This window comes from Phyllostomus discolor, chromosome 6 (assembly GCF_004126475.2).
Source record: "Phyllostomus discolor isolate MPI-MPIP mPhyDis1 chromosome 6, mPhyDis1.pri.v3, whole genome shotgun sequence".
Classification (NCBI taxonomy): Eukaryota; Metazoa; Chordata; class Mammalia; order Chiroptera; family Phyllostomidae; genus Phyllostomus; species Phyllostomus discolor.
The window spans coordinates 145,730,443-145,750,155 of NC_040908.2; the positions used below are offsets into that span (position 1 = coordinate 145,730,443).

The 19,713-nt window shown below is 34.7% G+C and overlaps 1 protein-coding gene across 1 annotated transcript in view; it reads right to left on the reverse strand.

The window, feature by feature from the left end:
• CCDC73 (coiled-coil domain containing 73) overlaps positions 1 to 19,713 on the reverse strand; it is a 75,784-nt gene that overhangs the window by 26,458 nt on the left and 29,613 nt on the right. The window contains exons 6-8 of the mRNA XM_028515228.2: positions 19,408 to 19,446; positions 11,895 to 12,030; positions 11,568 to 11,647 (exon numbers count right to left, since the gene is read on the reverse strand). Of these exons, the coding sequence (XP_028371029.1) occupies positions 11,568 to 11,647; positions 11,895 to 12,030; positions 19,408 to 19,446 (255 nt within the window). The remainder of the gene's footprint in view (positions 1 to 11,567; positions 11,648 to 11,894; positions 12,031 to 19,407; positions 19,447 to 19,713) is intronic.

Sequence of the window (19,713 nt, forward strand, 5' to 3'; positions counted from 1 at the left end):
AAGAAGTCTTAATTTGTGAAGTTACATGTCCACTGAGTTTAACAGATACCATCCAAACACATTAAAATCCTGAAATAAACCGTTAAAAACCTTCTGAATTGGTGTGTATTGCTGTACTGCTGTTCTCTGAATACTGACTATATTGAATACTCAAGGATCTGATTTTCACATTCTTTGCTACACAGCATCTGAATTCCCTTTGAATTTTAGGAGCTCTACAATATAAGGGATCACTGTCCACTACAGAAGCTGGAAACGCCAGCTTTATAAGCAGGAGACCAGGCTCTGCTAATTAGATGCACCTGTCTTGAATACTAAATCAGGAATTATACTACAAAAGAACAAGAACTGCTGCAAATCCATCTGTTGGTAGACAGCGGGCACAGTGCTAGGAACTTCAAACTTCTGTGGGCAGGAGTGATACCACTGCAGCGGTAACAGCACCTGCTACGGCCAGCAGCAGTGTACAAGCTGCGGTGCACAGCACCCAGCAGTGGAAGCTGCTTTTGTGCTGTGGGCTTGGACGCTGCATACCTTCCCTTGTTTCTGACCACTGTCCAAGATTGTGATGACTAACATCCAAATTCCTTTTCTGACAAAATTATCTTACAGTTAAGGGACCTGACTAATATACATAAAATTTTAAAAGGCTGTATTTAAGAACTGAAAAATGATAAACAACTCTTGTAGGGAAAAAAAGGTGGTTTAGCAGGGTAGTGAAATTATAGGGAATTTTTTTTTTCCTTATGCAGATTAGTATTTTTTTCTAAAATATGCACATTCCTCTTGTATCAGTTTTTAAAATGGTACGTAAAGCTATGGAAACAGATGCAATCACTTAGAGTTATTAGTTAAAAAGAGAAGATGAACACACAATACAATATACAGGTGGCTATTATAGAAGTGTACACTGGAAACCTATTAATTTTACTAATCAATGTTGCCCCAATAAACTCAATAAAATATTTTAAAACAAACATAAAAAATAAACCCTTAAAAAGAGAAGGTGGCAAATGAATCCCAAAGAACTCCAACAGTCATGGATTAGAAAAACAGCTAGTATAGAAGGCTGAGAAGTACAGTCAACTGAGGCAGGAGAAAAACCAAGAGAGTGGGGTATCACGGAAGCTGAGAAAGAAGCAGCAGAAAGCAGTGAGTTCTACATGTTACAGCCTCAGCCACCCAGAGGGAAGCTCACCTGATTATCTCTAACCCCTATTTCAAAATCTAGGAAAAGGAATCATTGGTCTTAGCTGACATATCCCCTTTAGAAATGAACACTACATAAAGTAACTGCTGAAGTAGCCACATAGGTCAAGAAGTAGGGCTGTATTCTCAGAAAAGCAGGCAGACGAATTAATGTCCGGTACAAAGGGAACAATCAGCACAAACTGAGTAATGAAAGAAGTTTGAATGAAGGAGGTAGGCCTTGAAGAATTAGAAGAATATTTGTTCCATTTGTTCTCCATTTGTCCGTCCTGATTCTTTCCAACCCTTTCTCCACACTGCTCTGTGCCCTATGTGGCTCCTGGTTGGGATCAATCTGTGGGAGGCACCAGTAAATCAATATACTGAAGAGAGAGAGAGACTGAAATATTTCCCCAACAGGACTACAAATTAGGAGCACCTTTACCAAAGGTCACAGCTTCTGAATTGCACTTCTACAGCTGTGCCTACAGCTGTGCCTACAGCTCTCTCTAGCTTCCAGTGTCTGCTTCCTTCCCCCGCCCCTTCAGGGCTAGATGGCATGTCATTCCTCCACTGCTTCTGTCCCTGAGTGCTTTACTACCACACCACTTTTTGGTTTCTCTTAACTGTGCCCACAACTTTGTAAATGGCTTTATTGTCAAACTTTTTTCATTCACCCATTCCAGTATGCTATTACCTGCCTCAATCCTATTTAATACAAATGAACTGAGGAAAGGCATTTCAAATAGGGATAGGGGATATGGCTAAAAACAAAGGCAAAAAGGCCGAGAGAATTAAGAATTATAATGGCAAAAAAATGTGGAGTTAAATAGATTCAAAATGCTTGTTAGAAAGTAGTAAGAAACAATTTGAGAAAATGTAGAATGAGGCCAGGCCATGAAAGCTCTGGAAAGCCAATTAAAGAAGGCTGGGACTAAATCAACACATTGCACACCTTAAACTCACACAATGTTATATGTCTATTATACCTCGATAAAGCTGAAACATTTTGGGACTTGATTTGATAGGCAAAGAAGAATCGTTCAATCTATCATTCCTTCTACATACAGTCAGTATCTAGCATATGTCAGGTGCACAGAAGCAGCACATTAAACTAGTAACCTAGTAAAGTTAGTCTGGCAAAAAGAGTGAGTAAAAACTAGGAAAAGAGCACTGGCTAAGAGGCTATTTTTTTTAATCCAGGCATGAGATGATGAATGTCTCTACTACTGAGAAATGGAGAATGAAAAACATGAGATATTCTAAAGGAAGATATTATCTACTAGACAAAAGGAATGAAGGAGAAAGATGATTCCAGAGTGTCTAGTGAAGCTAGAAAAAAATGAAACAAGGGACCATAAAATGTGAAAGAGAGAAGCATAAAAATGGAAAGGAAATGGAAAGTCTGCTTCACTAAGGAAATAGATAAAAAATGTTACAATAAGTAACAAGAGAACAACAATGTTCTGATACCAACTCTTAAGAAAGCCAAAAAGCATAAATCATTAACTTGAGACATATAAACTGTTACTGTTCTCAGAAAGAAGGTCCCTTCATTCATGCTTTTTCAAATTATAAAAGGGTACCTGTGATTCATTCTTCCAAATGCAGTTTCAACATACCAGAGATGGTTCATTCACCTTCACACGCAGAAGGATGGCTTCCTTTGAAAGGAGAGCTGTACAAATTTGAAAAGGGCGGTTAGGGATGGGGAAAATAAAGAATCAATCCAATATGTGCCCTGTTGACCCTAAAGCCACAATAAGTCATGAAAGATGATGACCTACAGGCAGTTGAAAATATAGAACTGGAGACTAAGACAAATCTGAGACTGGAAATATAAATATGAAGTCATCCACACGAAGTGAATGACTGAATTAACGAGTGTGAGCTAACTGAAAGACAAAAAAATATGAAAAGAGAACAACAGAGATCTTAGAATAGAGCTTTAGAGGAATGGGGAAAAAAAAAAGATAATCAGAAAGCCAGAAGAATTTATTTGTACCAAAAGACCCTTTTATAACATCTACGTGAACTATCACATAGATGTTATAAAATTAATACATTTTATATTTTAAATATTTATCATTATGCACAAAACACAACATTCTGTAATGAAAAACAAAAAGTATCAGTATGAGTTACAATGAGATGATCTAAAGAAAATAGTTTGGAGCAAGCTAGTCATTGTAGAAATAGAATACAGTTCAAGCATGAAGGGAGAAAGCAATTGTTGATAAGTCACGACAGAATTTCAGACTCAGCCTATCTGATAAGGAATTCAGACACAAATGAGGCTATCTTTCAGTTGTCTTGAAAGCCTATACAAATAAAAAACCCACCTACAGGAAAGCCAAATCCTTCAAAACTGCCTTAATTTTAACCTAATTACACCTGCAAGCAAGATCCCATAAATTTCTATAGCATGTTAAACTTTCTGAAGTACTTTTCTATGCATTTATTTTATATGTATTACACATATATGAACAGGAAAGACAGATATCATTACACTCATATTGCGAAAGAGAATACAAAGGGGAAAAAAAGAAAAGCAACACTAGTGTGGCCTGGGTCATGCACGTCCTTGAGATGACTACAGCTGAAAGGTTCAGTTTTAAAGAAACAGTAAAGTGATGAGTTAAGATAAGCAGAATAAATGAGAAATACCACACAGGAATTATGTGCAGGAATGAGCCAATGGATTGGGTGAAGTTGTGGGGACTGAAGGACAAGAGGTAAAGAAAATAGATTTGGGAGTGTACTGTTACGTAAGATAGGAAAAAATTTCTCTGGTTGGAGAAAGAGGAGGGCTGAGAGACGGAGCCCAAAGGAGGCAGTGTTTAATGATGAGTTTTAAAGTAGGGATATGCTAGGCTATAGATCTGCAGAGTGAAGGCATACCAAGAGCTGTTAGTTCAGCAATATAAACAGTTAACCATTTCCTCTTAATAAATATACGCCTTCAAATAGGGAATGAAGGAGAGAAGAAACTTACATTGACTAAATTGCTCATGCTGCTACTATTATCGGTAGAATGGTTAAGGTCACAGGCTCGAGAGCCAAATTTGTCTGGGTTTAATCCTGGCTCTATTTTCCTTTTGTGTAACCTCGGGTAATTTACTTAACTTCCTTCTACCTCAAGTTCCTGATTTGTAAAATTAATGTATAATTTTCTTTTATTTATTGATGAGTAAGAGACAGAGAAACATCACTTTGTTGTACCACTCATTTATGCATTCATTGGTTGTTTCTTGTCTGAAGATTGAACTCACAACCTTGGCATATTGGGTAAATACTCCAACCAACTGAGCTACCCAGCCAGGGCCAGCATATAATTTTTTTCAAAAACAAAATGCCTGTCATGTAACATTTCATGCAACAATATTTATTGAGCATCTACCATATGCCAGGCATTGTTACCTAATATTACTACTTGTTATTTTCTCTACTTGTAAAATGTCTGAATTCTTTTTTTAAATATATTTTATTGATTGTGCTATTACAGTTGTCCCATTTTCCCCCTTCTCTCCCCTCCACCCTGTACTCCCTCTCCCACCCACATTCCCCCACCCTTTAGTTCATGTCTATGTGTCATACTTACAAGTTCTTTAGCTTCTACATTTCCCATACTATTCTTGCCCTCTCCCTATCTATTTTCAACCTACATTCTATGCTACTTATTCTCTATACCTTTTCCCCCTCTCCTCCTCCCACCCCCCTGTTGCTAACCCTCCATGTGACCTCCATTTCTGTGGTTCTGTTCCTGTTCTAGTTGTTTACTTAGTTTCTTTTGGCTTTGCTTTAGGTGTGGTTGTTAATAATTGTGAGTTTGCTGTCCTTTTACTATACATGTCTTTTCTTTATCTTCTTTTCTTAGATAAGTCCCTTTAGCATTTCATAAAATAAGGGCTTGGTGATGATGAACTCCTTGAACTTGACCTTATCTGAGAAGCACTTTATCTGCCCTTCCATTCTAAATGAGAGCTTTGCTGGATAGAGCAATCTGGGATGTAGGTCCTTGTCTTTCATGACTTGGAATATTTCTTTCCAGCCCCTTCTTGCCTGTAAGGTCTCTGGAGAAATCAGCTGACAGTCTGATGGGAACTCCTTTGTAGGTTACTGTCCCCTTATCTCTTGCTGCTTCTAGGATTCTCTCCTTAGTTTTTACCTTGCCTAATGTAATTATGATGTGCCTTGGTGTGTTTCTTCTTGGGTCCAACTTCTCTGGGGCTCTCTGAGCTTCTTGGATTTCTTGGAAGACTATTTCTTTTGCCAGATTGGGGAAGTTCTCTTTTATTATTTGTTCAAATATGTGCTCAATTTGTTGCTTTTCCCCTTCCCCTTCTGGTACCCCTATAATTCAGATGTTGGAACATTTAAAGATGTCCTGGATGCTCTTAAGCTCCTCGTTTTTTTGAATTCTTATTTCATTATGCTTTCCTACTTGGTTGATTCTATCTTCCTTCTGGTCCACTGTATTGTTTTGAGACCCAGTTTCCTTTCCTTCTCTATTGGCTCTCCTCCGTGTATCTTCCTGCATCTCTTTTATGGTAACCTGCATCTTTTCATCTAATTTGCGCCCAGAATCAACCAATTCCATGAGCTTTCTGATCACCAGTGTTTTGAACTGTGCATCTGATAGGTTAGCTATTTCTTGGTCACTCAAAAGGATGAGTTCTGGGGCACTGATTTGTTCTTCTATTTGAGCCATCGCTCTCTCTTTTTTTTTTTTTTTTTTTTTTTTTTGGTCTGGTGGCTCTTGTTACGGTGAGGGGCGGAGCCTTAGGTGTTCACCAGGGCTGAGCACCCCAGTCGCTAGATTGTGACGTTATATGTGAGGGCGGGGACGGGAGGGAACAATGGCGGTAGTTCCATTCTCCTGGGATCTCAGTCCCTTCTCTGGGATCCTGGGCTGCGAGCTCTGCCCTGGTCCACAATTGCCGCCTCACTGGGTCCGCCAGCCGCAGCTTGCGTACTCAGGGATCACAGCTGCGTTCGCGCGCCGGATGGTTTTCGTGCTGATTTCGCGCCAAGTTTTCCCTGACCTCCGCGCCTCTGACCTGGGCCCACCCATCGTCCTCTCCTACCGGTCTGGATGAACGGGTCTACTTCAACTTCTTGGCTGTCCGACTTCCATTCAGATAAATCCTCTGTCAGTTCTGAGTGTTATTCTGGCTGTAAATTATTGTTGTTCTAATCTTGGTTGTGCGAGGAGGTATGGCGCGTCCACCTATTCCTCCATCTTGCCGGAAGTGCCAAATGTCTGAATTCTTAATAATGGTGTAAACATCTTTTATTTATTTAAAGAATTACGATTGAGTCTTTCATAGCTGATAGCAATAAGAGTTTTCCTAGGGACAATGAGTTCCTCAAGGAAAGGTACCATGTTTCATATTCCACAGCACTGTAATACACTCAGGGATGTAGTGATGAGCATTAAGAACGCAAGAGTGACGAACATGATATGAAAAAACATGTAACTTATCTTTAGCTAACATAACAGTAGATAAAACCAAAGATACATTTATTCGTCATAAAGCAAATGGCAATAAAAATACTTGGTAAGAGCAGTCACTGACAGCCAACAGACTACTGTTAAATGACATAAATATTCAGAGTTCATTTGCAGAATTACATAGTATAGTGCTGAGGGTTTCATCACTGATTGAACCAGCTGGCTTCACTTTGTTCAAAGTAACAACCACCACCCTGCAGACCATCTTGTAACAGATAGGTGTTTCTGGTTTAAACATGAACAGACCAGTGCAGTTTTCTTACTGATAATGGAAAAATAAAGTTTAGTAAGTGATGAATCACTAGCATTATGTTAACTTTAAAAGAAAACCATACTTTTTGTCGTAATAAACTGTTGTAGTTAAGAGCCCTAAATTTGTGAACTTAAAATAGGTTAATTCTGCATTGTAAGTGCAGTTCCAAGAATATGCTAGAAAACAATTACAGAAATAAAGCAGTATAATAAAACATTACTCTAGTTAATAAGCCACATGGTCTTTGATTTAATACACTATGGAACAAAAAAAATTATGGGTCTTATTATTTTTACCCTGAATAAAAATTCAAAAATAGAGGATGATAGTTAAATGAACCATGGATACAAAAGAATATAAAAATAAATCTAGTAATTTCAACAATTAGCTTAACTTCTGAAAATTTTAACTTTTAATTCAAGGAAAAATACCTGTTAAAGGATCTCAAAGCTCTGATCTCAACCCAATCTTGAGGATGTTTAACTAATATTTATATCATTATTCATTATTTAGACAAACATCCTCTGAGCAATAAAAAGAAATTTTTTATGTTCAAGTGATTCTATTTTTTATTTTTTAAAAGATTTTATTTATTTTTAAAGAGGGGAAGGGAGGGAGAAAGAGAGGGAGAGAAACATCGATGTGCGAAAGACACATCGATCGATTTGCCTCTCACACGCCCCCAACTGAGGACCCAGCCACAACCTAGGCACGTGCCCTGACTAGGAATCAAACCAGCGACCTTTCACATGGCAGGCTGATACTCCATCCACTGAGCTTCACCAGCCAGGGCTGATTCTATTTTTTAAGTAAGACACTGATATTTGGTTTAATATCATGTATACCTTTCCTCACTCAATGGTGTTTCTAAACACTAGTTTTCCAGCTGCTCCCTGTGCACTAAAATAACTTTTAAAGAGAAAACTTGCACCAGTTTTTTCCTTTAAATTTTTACATTGGGTTTTCCTAAAGATACACCAATATGAAGTAAATAAACATTTAAACAATGTGGAAGGTAAATTATTACATTGTTTGTTTTATAATAGTGATTTTTTCTAGGTCCAGTCCTAAGATACAATGTCCTATTGATAAAATACAATTAAGCTGAGGTATATGGCTAAAACTTATGTTCATATAAAATGGCTCACAATTCTCTGAATTAATAAGGGAGGATAGGTTTTCTGACAGTTTTTCTTCTGTCAAGATTACAAAATATGAACTTCTATGTCTTACTACATTTTTCAACTACTAAAAACATGGAGGTGATCACCCAAGTTTTATAGGAGATTCTCTAAAATGCATAAATTCCTGTTACAATAATTGTTATGAAACAACAGGGAAGTGGGAAGGGCAGTTAGGGGTGAAAACCCACTATATGACTGACAAAAGTAAAAGCTAATCATTTCTTATGTCTTTTTTTTTCTCTTATATATTAATTACTTAATCTTAAGAGCATAATAAATTAAAATCTGAGACCTCCATGAAATGATTCTCTGCTAAAAATATGCTTGTGATTTTATAGCCCTAATAGCTTTTAAATATCCTGAACTTTTAGTATTGTCTGTTTTCTAACCATTTTATTCAGAGCTGTTAGTGCAGCAAATAAACAGCACAGGCTTTGATCTTATTAAATTACAACTTATAGTTCCTAGAGTCATAAATATTGTGCCCTTTTCTCCTTTACCCCTCCTTTTCTGGTATGGGGTAGTCTGTTAAATATCACTATCTCCTTGAGTGCTCTGACGTTTACTCAGACAAATAGCAGAGTTTATGAATGCTGCTCACAGATAGTATCAGGAATTCTTCATGATGGCCATAATAGTGAACCCAGCATTCAGAACTGTAATACCTCATTTAATGTAACAACTAAGTTTGGTCTTCTTAAATCTGCTCCACAAAAAATAGAATTCCATCTTATCACAAACCAAAAACTTAACTGCTCTGGACAAAATCATAAAACAGTACAAAAGAAAAATAAAAATTATCTCTGGGGCAATTAATGATTAAAAGTTTTAAATTAGTGCTATAACCAATGTTACTAAACTTAATTTGCTTCTAGAAAAGAATCAAAACAGAAAAGAATGTTTTCTAAAGTTAAAAATAAAGATTACATTTAAAAGTACAAAATATAACATGAAAAAATAAAAATTTTAAAATAAAAAACTGTAAATAGAAATTAAAGTTTTATGTTTTATTAAAATGTTTTCCTGTACTTTACATCATCACATCTTTGATTAATGGGGTAAACCATATCTTCTTAATATTAAAAGAGCTAAATTTTACTTCCAAAAAATAAAAATACAAAATATAAAATTATTATATCTAGAATGTCTAAAATATTAAAAATTGGCTGTAAATATATGTGTGTGTATATATATTTCTCACCCTTTTAGCTGCTTGGATTTGGAACTTTTAAAAGTTCATAGACATTCTTCATCCTTTTTCACAAATCCACTAAGGGTATCCATGAGCCTCATCTCCATCTACAGGTCAGTCTCAAACTATACTTTTGAAATACAATAGTCTATTATGTTACAGTGAAACATGAAACACTTGCCTTTATTCAGTAAAAATAAAAATACATAATTTAGTATAGAAATTTATGAGATATAATCTTTTCATAATGTAAAAACTAACTGTATATTTTCATATAGTCACCAAAATGCATGGTTACTTAATCATTTAGGTTATTGATAAACCTATTAAATAAAAAAATAAATGAACTAAAGAGATATCACCAAAACATGCTTATTCACAGCTACTCAGTATTTATTTAGCATTTCAAGTTTATATTGGTAAAAATAAGTGGTCCTAACTGTTCTGATTTGACACTAGAGACAAATTTTTCAAATTACAGCTTTTCCTTTTTTATTTAAAAGAGTTATCATTAATATTCTAGGATGTGAACAAGAAGAAATGTTAAGATGGCAATCACAAGTTCAAGTGCTTCTGACTGATTGGCTATGAACAGTAACTTCCAGGACCCACTCCTTGCATTTGATTAATTTATTACAGTAGCTCACAGAACTCAGGAAAACACTTACGTTTACCAGTTTGTTAAAGGTTATATTAAGGATACAAATGAACAGCCAGATGAAGAGATACACAGGGTGAGATCTGGAAGGGTCCCAAGCATAGGAGCTTCAGTACCCATGGAGTTTGGGTATGTTACCCCCAGTAAATGGATGTGTTCACCAACCTGGCAGCTCTCCAGAACCCATACTATTGGGATTTTATGAAGGCTTCCTCACACAGGCATGATCAATTATTAACTTGATTTCTAGCCCCTCTCCCCTCTCTGGAGAAGTGGGTAGTGCAGAGGAGCAAGGCTGAAAATTTCAAGCTTCTGATCATGGCTTGGTCTTTCTATTGATTAGCCCCATCCAGGAGCCCACCAGAGTCACCTCATTAGAATAAAAGGCGCTCCTAATGCTCTTATTACTTAGAAAATTACAAGGGTTTTAAGAGCTCTGTTCCAGGAATTGGGGACAGAGGCCAATACCTGTATTTTCTATTACCTCATACTTTTCTATATACCAACAATGGACAAGTCTAATTTGAAAATAAAAACACATTACCATTTACATTAGCAACCCACAAAATCAAATACTTACATACCAATGTAATAAAATACTTATAAGATTTATACAAGAAAAACTACAAAACCCTGATAAAAGAAATCAAAAAATAAAATATTTATGGATAGAAAAACCCAGCATTTTCAAGATGTCAGTTCTTCCCACCTTAATCTATCAATTCAATACAATCCCAATCGAAATCCCGGCAAATCATTGTGGGCACCAGTAAATTGATTCTAAAGCTTATATGGAAGCAAACCCAGAATAGCTAATTCAACAGTACAGGGGGACTGACACTACCCAACTTCAAGACTTACTATAAGGCTACAGTAATGAAGACATCCTGGTATCGGTGAAAGAAAAGACAATTAGATTAATGGAACAGAAATGAAAGCACAGAAATGAACCCACATAAATACAGTCAACTGATCCTTGACAAAGGAGTAAAGACAACACAATGGAGCCATGATAATCTTTTAACAAACGGTGATGAAACTATTGGATATTCACATGCAAAAAAAAAAAAGAATCTAGATAATCTTACACCCTTCACAAAAATGAATTCAAATGGATCATCTAAATGTAATAATAAAACTATAAAATACCTAGAAGATAGCATAGGAGAGAATCTAGATGACTTTATATATAACAATAACTTTTTAGGTACAATGCCAAATGCATAATCCACAAAAGAAATAATTGATAAGATAGACTTCATTAAATTAACAACTTCTGATCTGCAAAAGACAATGTCAAGAGAAGAAGAAAAGAAACCAGAGTGATATAAAATACACGTTTTATAAAATACACGTGTATGTGATATACACGCATGCCACTGGTGACAAGTCAAACAATATTTCGAATAGGTTAGAACAAATTCATTACATTTATTGGAATCAAAAGTTCATGAATCTGTATTTAAAACATTTTATTTATAACAAAAATCTACCCAACCTTTTCTAGTAATATTTCATAAAGTGAATTATTTTAGACTGTAGTTTTATTCAATAGTATAATGCTGTATCAATCATACCTTTTTTAAACTGCATATTTCAGATTCTTGTTTTCTATTTAAAGCTGAAAGTCTTTTGTTTAACTGTATTGCTTCCTGTACTGCAACATGAAAGACATTGAGGAAAATATTATATTCAATTTACATTTTAAGGAAAGTATCACTAACACAGACAAGGAACAGCCTCAACACAATGTATACAATTGTCACTAAATTTAAATAAAATTCACTAAACTGCCATTTACTATACTAGGCTCAGTTAACTTTAATTGATTCATTATAAATATTAAGTTCATTTAAACATTTCCTATTACATATATCAGTAAGTTTGAATAAGACAGCACCTACCATTTTGTTCTAACTTTTCATGATTCTCTTTTACCATTCCAAACTGGCCTGTTACTGTAGCATAGCACTTCTCAATTTCATTCAGTTGCTTCTGATGATCTTCTTTAGCCAAAAGATGTAACTGGACTTTTTGTTCCTATTTTAAAGAGTTGTTTTAAATGTTACAGTTACAAATACAGGAAAACTACACTGGCCCTATACAAACTGGCTTAAAAAAAAATGACTATTGGCTCTCATAATACCCATATATGCACACATACATATTAAACATAAAAGGCTATTATTTTTAATAATGTGTTATTAACATAAATATGTCATTAAAAAGTATGAGTATACCTCAGGAAGGAAATGTTAAGAGATATTTCTAAATTTATGTAAAATTAAAGCATATTTTTTCCTATAACAAAATAGTCACATGATTATATTTCCTTTGTTTACAGTTTCTTTTTCAAAATCAACTGTTTTATTAATTGAAAAGTTAATTAGTCCAGTCTAACATAAGCAAAATGGGGAGAATATTAAAGCAATACTTTTGGTAATTTAGGAAAAGAATTTTTCTTCTCTAAATTTGCTGGCCTAATTATGATTTCCTTATAAAAATTCAGGTTATTTTTCTAAGATTAACTTTAATGAATATAGCACCTTCTCAATGTATTAAAAATGGAACAATGAGGACAATATCTGTAAGTCGCAGGGAGGTAATATAGTACAGTAAAAAGTCTATTTAAGCTGAGTGAGACAACTGGTAAAAATTGGACTCCACATATAATATGGGCCTTCACCGCTTTCAGCTAAAGGAACTTGTTTTTCACCATACTTAGAAATATGACTTTAAATTTTAAAGAGAAATATTATTTTAATCGAATCATTGACATTTTTAAAGGTCTTGATCTTGACTTGGCATTAGCAGACTCATTGACTGGTTTCACAACTTGCATTCATTTTTGCCACACACTTCAGCTTCTATGATGAGAGGTGATAGAGAACAGTGTAAGACCCATCAACCTGCACTTGGTAACTGTTTTCTGAATGAATTCTGTTGTCCTGTAGAGTTCCAACAGTAGAAATTTGTTAGATTTGCCTGGCTATCTGTCCCCTTCACCCAACAGTACCACAACTTCAAGTATTTACTTGAAATATTTTTTCCTCATTATGATCTAGTAAGACTAAAATTCAGGAGTCCTATTCTTCCCTAGTCAGGTGAGGGTATATTACTCAAAATAACCAATTGATTTCTTCCTTTTGGGAATTTAAATCTTGAGCAAAAAGAGCATTAACACTGAAGAAGTTCAGTGATGATTGATCCTATCCAGACTGATGTGAGACCTCTGTCCTGGGTTCCTACATCCTGCTTCACAAACTCGGGAATTACCTTGGTCCCTGTTCATTCTCAAACCCATTCTTCACTCTCTGATTTATTATGAGGACCTCTACTAAATCTCCATTTGTGTAAGTTAACCAGTGCTCCTTCATAGAGCTAAAAACCAAAGTGCAGGCAGCTATAGAATGATCAAAAGATAGTGTACCTATGTTTAAGTTCTACCTCTGTAATTTAGTTGCTGTGTGACCTTAGGAAAATCATATATCTTGTCTTTAAAACAAAGACTATGATCGTATCTACCTCATAGGATTGTTGTGAGGATAAAATGAATTAACACAAAGCACTAAAAACAGAGCCAGTCACATAATAAGTACATACAATGTTTTGTTATTATTATTCCTTAACTGATAAAAGTACCTTTATAGTTTTAATTTTTATTTGAAATAAGAACAGCCCTTTCTAATATTAATAAAGGTTTAAGTTTTACCTGACTATATTATCTTGGAAAATCTGGTAACTAACTCTTTCAAAGATACTTTTAGGTGATAATATCATTGGTAATGATTATGATACATCATTTGAAAGTTTCTCATGTATATCTATGGGCTCTTCAAATTCACTACTTAATCATTTGAATTAATGGTATAGCAGTTATAAAGCAAACAAGATGACATGTGTACTTACCACCTGAGCTTATATGCCTACCTGAGTTACTATCTTAGTTACTGTTGTAACTAAACAATGAAAAATAATGAGCCAAATTTCATTCCTCTAAAATACCACTTAATTCTCTAATCCAGAGACTTATATTCACTTTTTCATCAGATGTGTACAAATCTCATACAATTTCACTAGAAACTGGTCTAAAGGCATCTTTTCTAATTCAAGAAATTTTTCAAATTTTCAATTCAAATCAATTTTTATATAGCCTCTATGAGAATACTGTCCCCTACGTACAAGTTTCCTTAACTTTCAGTTTAAAAGTGGTGGATCAAATAGGTTGCCAACACCTGCAAACATTAACAATCCTGGTACCTGAAAATATAGCAAAGATCAAGGGATTTCATAGGCATTCCTCTACATACATAGAGTTCTATCACATTAAAGTAATTTGTGACATACTCTATTCTGACACCCTTTGCTTGAGGCCAAAGTTAAATTCAGTTTAAATAGAGTTTCATTTGTTTGCATGACATAATTCTGATTTTCAAACACATTAGTCTATGGCCACAATAAAAACTATAAAGACTTTCAAATCACATAAGCACCTACAGCTTATGTGTCTTATTAGCCAGACAGGCTTATATGGGACTGTTCATATATGTATCTTGTTGGCTGCCTGACAGGGAGATGAAGAGGTCAGTTATCAAGTTGGCCACTAACTGCATGACTGTCAGCAAATAGTTTAAACTTTTGGGAAACAGTATACAACAAAAAAGTATATTGGTAACACCTGTCTGAGAAACCTAACATTTTTAACAATACAAATAAATTTCCCTGACTGATGTAGCTCAGTGGATTGAGCGCAGGCTGCAAACCAAAGGGTTGATAGTTCAATTCCCAGTCAGGGAACATGCCTGGGTTGTGGGCCAGGTCCCCAGTAGGGGGCGCTCAAGAGGAAACCACACACTGATATTTCTCTCCCTCTCTTTCTCCTTCACTTCCCCTCTGTCTAAAAATGAGTAAATAAAATCTAAAAAATTAAAACAAAAAAAACAAAAAACAAGGCACCCTGGCTGATGTAGCTCAGTGGATGGAGTGTGGGCCTGCAAAGCAAAGGGTTGCTGGTTCAATTCCCAGTCAGGGCACATGCCTGGGTTGCGGGCTAGGTCCCCAGTGGGGGATGTGCAGGAGGCAACCACACATTGATGTTTCTCTCCCTCTTTCTCCTTCCCTTCCACTCTCTCTAAAAATAAATAAATAAAATCTTTTTTAAAAGGCTACCAGTATATAGTCGCAATAATGACTAGAACATATTTCAACTTAGAAAAAAGAAAAAAAATGAATCAAGTTTAAAAAACAAATTAGTTATTAGTGTTAATATCAAAATACTACAACAGAATAAAAATTACTTTATTGAGATGAGTAAGAAATAGCTAAGTTCACATTGTTTTCCTTTCTTTTTGCCTCTGTGAATTCATTAACATTATTTACTCTCTTACACAATTTTACTACTAAATGCAAAAAAATCTGACCACAGGAAAATAATGCCAAGATTCACTGCTTTCCAAATACATTGTACCTCATTTCGAACAAACTTACACTATGAAAATCAAAATCAGAGAAAGAAAAGATAGCACGTACATAATTAACAAGTAGCTGTGTATGTGTATGTGTATAGATCACTTAAAAGCCTCAGGGTATTTAAAATAGGAATCACTTAAAAATAATATTTACATGCATCTTTTTAAAACTACATTAGTATAGCTGTTCATTTCCCCCTTTCCTCATTTCCTTATGGAGATCGATTTGTAAACCTTTTGAAATCAAATTAATTTCCCTTAAAACGACTAACATATATAAGTAAACTTTAAAGAAAAAGATAAAAACAAAAATAAACTTTATATATTCTTCATTTCTAATTTTGTAACTTACCTTCATTTTCTTCGATTAAATCCAAAATAAAGCAATGGGCTTATACAACAGGCTTTTTAAAAACTTAGAGCATCTTTAAAAATATTGTACCTTTTCAGTCACAAATATAAATACACACTACTTAAAAAATCTGAAGTTACACATACTCTGTATGTGTGTACAGATATATATATAATACGTGTAATCATGAAGATTCTTCCAGACAAGTCTTCAGTCTAAAAATATTCTACTGTGAAAAAAAATGTTGTAATTCAAAATCACATGAAAATTTTCAATACTGAAACTTTGGGTTACTTTAATAAAGAAAACTACATCAACAAAAAGAAAAGACAATGTACTGAATGGGAGAACATATTTACCAATACATCTGATAAGGGGTTAATATCCAAACTTTATGAAGAACTTACAAAACACCACCAAAAAAACAAATAATTCAATTAAAAAATGAGCAAAGGACCTGAATAGTCACTTCTCCTAAGGGGACATAAAGATGGCCGATAGGTATATGAAAAGATACCCAATGGCACTAATCATCAGAGAAATGCAAACTGAGACAATGAGCTATCACCACACACCTGTCAGAATAGAATGGTTATCATCAATAAATCAATAAACAAATGTTGTCCTAGCTGGTGTAGCTCAGTGGATTGAGCTCAGGCTGAGAACCAAAGGGTCACCAGTTTGATTCCCAGTCAGGGCACATGCCTGGGTTGCAGGCCAGGTCCCCAGTAGGGGGCATGTGAGAGGCAACCACACATTGATATTTCTCTCCCTCTCTTTCTCCTTCCCTTCCCCTCTCTAAAAATAAATAAATTAAATCTTTAAAAAAAATAAAATAAACAAATGTTGACAAGCATGTGGAGAAAAGGAACCCTTGTGCCCTGCTGGTGGGAATGAAGACTGGTACAGCCACTATGGAAAGCAGTATGGAGTTACCTCAAAAAGTTAAAAATGAAACTGGTCTTATGAACCAGCAATTCCACTTCTCAGAATTTATCTAAAGAAACCTGAAATGCTAATTCGAAAGAATATGTGCACCCCTATGTTCACTGCAGCGTTACTTACAATAGCCAAGATCTGGAAGCAGCCCAAGTGTCCATCAGTAGATAAGTGGACAAAAAAAGCTATGGTACGTTTATACAATGGAATATTACTCCACCATAAAAAGGAAGGAAATCTTACCCTTTATGACAGCATGGATGGACACAGTCAGCATTATGCTAAGTGAAATAAGCCAGTCAGTAAAAGACAAGTACCATTTTATTTCACTCATGTGGAATCTAATGAACAAAACAAACTAATAAGCAATAATAGAAACAGACTCATAGAGAGCTGGCTGATAGCTGTTGGCGGGGAGGGTAAAGGAGGGTGAAGGGGTGGAACAACAAAAAAAAAGAGAAAACTCCTGGACATGAACAACAGTGTGGTGACTGCCAGGGAAAGGGATAGAGGGAGGCAAAGAAGGGTACAGGAGGAATAAATGGTGATAGACATAGACTGACTTGGTGTGGTAAATGCACAATACAGTGTACGGATGATGTGCTGTAGGGTTGTACACCTGAAACCTGTATGACTTTGTTAACCACTGTCACCCCAATAAATTCAATAAAAAGGAAAAAAAGAAAAAGAAATCTTTAAGTCTTTTCTTTAGAGGAAAGGCATATACAAATAAAGTACAACCGGATAGCTGGGTGTTTCTACTTCATTCATTAAGCTGCATTAGCTATTCAGTTACACAACATGGTCACTTAACACAGTAATCACAGGAACACACCAAAAAGATTTTCATCAGTGACCAAATCACAAAGACAGTTACTTTGATGTTCTTTGGTATGTTTTTATCATGTTTTGTTGCATTCTTTTTATTGGTAATAATCAATATGATCATTTGTTCAAGAAAAGGTGTGGAATCTTTACAGATAGAGGAATCTCTTGATTCATAATTCTGTTAATTTAGAGACATATCACCACCTCTACACAAAAACAAGTTTACTGAATTCACAAAAGACAGAAACTTACTAGTAGTGAAGGGCTTGCCAACAGATCATTAACTTCTTCAAAAGTTTCTTAAAACTATTTAAATTATTTCTTGCAGCACTTTGAACCTTACCAATTGCTCCCCAAGGTCCTGCCTTGACACCATGACCAGCTTGCTTCCTGACTCACCCACAGAGCCAAATACTATAAAGAATAATGTGCTGATTCAAATAAAATACAATTAACTGAATTACTGAGTATTGCCTAGCACTTTGAATAGAGAAAAAGATCTGAATGAAATAAAAATAATGTAAAACAAAGAGTGTAAGAATCTTCAGAAAAAAAGATTATTTTTAACTTTAAGATCAATTATGGAAAAACGTACAATATTCTGCCAGAGTGAGCATAATAAATGTACATCTCAGTATATAAGACATTGAACTGTCAGGAAAACATATTGTAAGTATAACTCAAATATATTTTAGTAGGTTCTTAAAAGGCTGTAATTCATATTAACAAAATGCTCCAAAGTGACGAAAAACTACCATAAGTATACTTCATGCTTCCATGGGGTTTTTTTAGGATTATATATATCTGATGAAATTTTAAAGTGGAATAAATAAAACACATTTTATGTTGCTTTTGATCTTTAACTTGTAGCCTTATCTCCCAGGTCAGAGGGCACATTATTCAATTTCACTATATTTTGTGTAAAACCACTGTAGCGTTGAAGATGACTTTCAGTACAAATGTCATGGTACTTAAAGCTAAACTGGAATCTAGTTTTTCAGCTTTTTAATTAAAATCATAGCTTAAAACAGTCTGACAATATTATCTTTATTCTTTCCAGTTGAACAGTGACAGAATTTTTACTCTTTTATTCAATCAAGCTTAGCAATCTTTCTAAGGCTCTTTTATTTTCTAACACACCAAAATAATTTCAAAAAAAATATTTACTTTGTTTTTTATTAAATATCTGAAGGATAATCTCTCATTCCTTACTCCTCATGTATATAATATATAAGACTTACTCAAGAACTAATTTTACTTGCCTTACAGTATGCTCCAAAAAAGGATGATTAAAATAGGGTAAACCCAGCCAAAAAGCCCTCTGAAGGTTTAAGTGGATACGGGAGAATCTTGCTTACTCAAAAATACAAAAATAAATCCTTCTGAATCAAATAGGGCTAAAAAGACAATATCAAAGTAAATATTGCCTAAAATGTTATTCTCTAAAAATGTAAATATTAACTTTTAATATACTATAGAAAAATAATACACAAATAAACACTTGTTGAATGATAAAGGGTGGGTACCATACCCCAAGTGCTGTATTGAAATTCTACTTTGTATTATTTTAATTTTTCAGGCTATATAATTAATAACTTCACATTTACATAAATAGCTAGAAAAAGTATCATTAAGAGGTTTTGCTGTTCTTATTTCTTTGTTGTTTTAATATAAGACCTCTACCAATACCATGGAAATTGTGTTAAATTTATTTTATAATATGTAAACATTATACAATCTAGAAATAAATTTGTAAAATAAATTAATTTAAGCTACATTTGAAACTGTAACTTAGTCTGGGGGTGGGTATATATTTTGTAATTTCCTTACCATTTCACTTACTTTCTTCTGTAAAGAATATTTAGAAACCTTGGGGAAAAAAAAAAAAAACAAGAAAATCTCATTAAGACTATTTAGTTACGAACTGCCCCTGCTAATAAAACTGTATGCTATAAAATGTGGCATTTATCTCCCATGCACTATTTATTTCTAGTGACTTTTTTGTTTGTTTTTAAGGATTTTATTTATTTATTTTTAGAGAGAGGGGAAGGGAAGGAGAGGGAGAGAAACATCAATGTGCAGCTGCCTCTCATGCACCCCCTACTGGGGACCTGGCCCACAACCTAAGCATGTGCC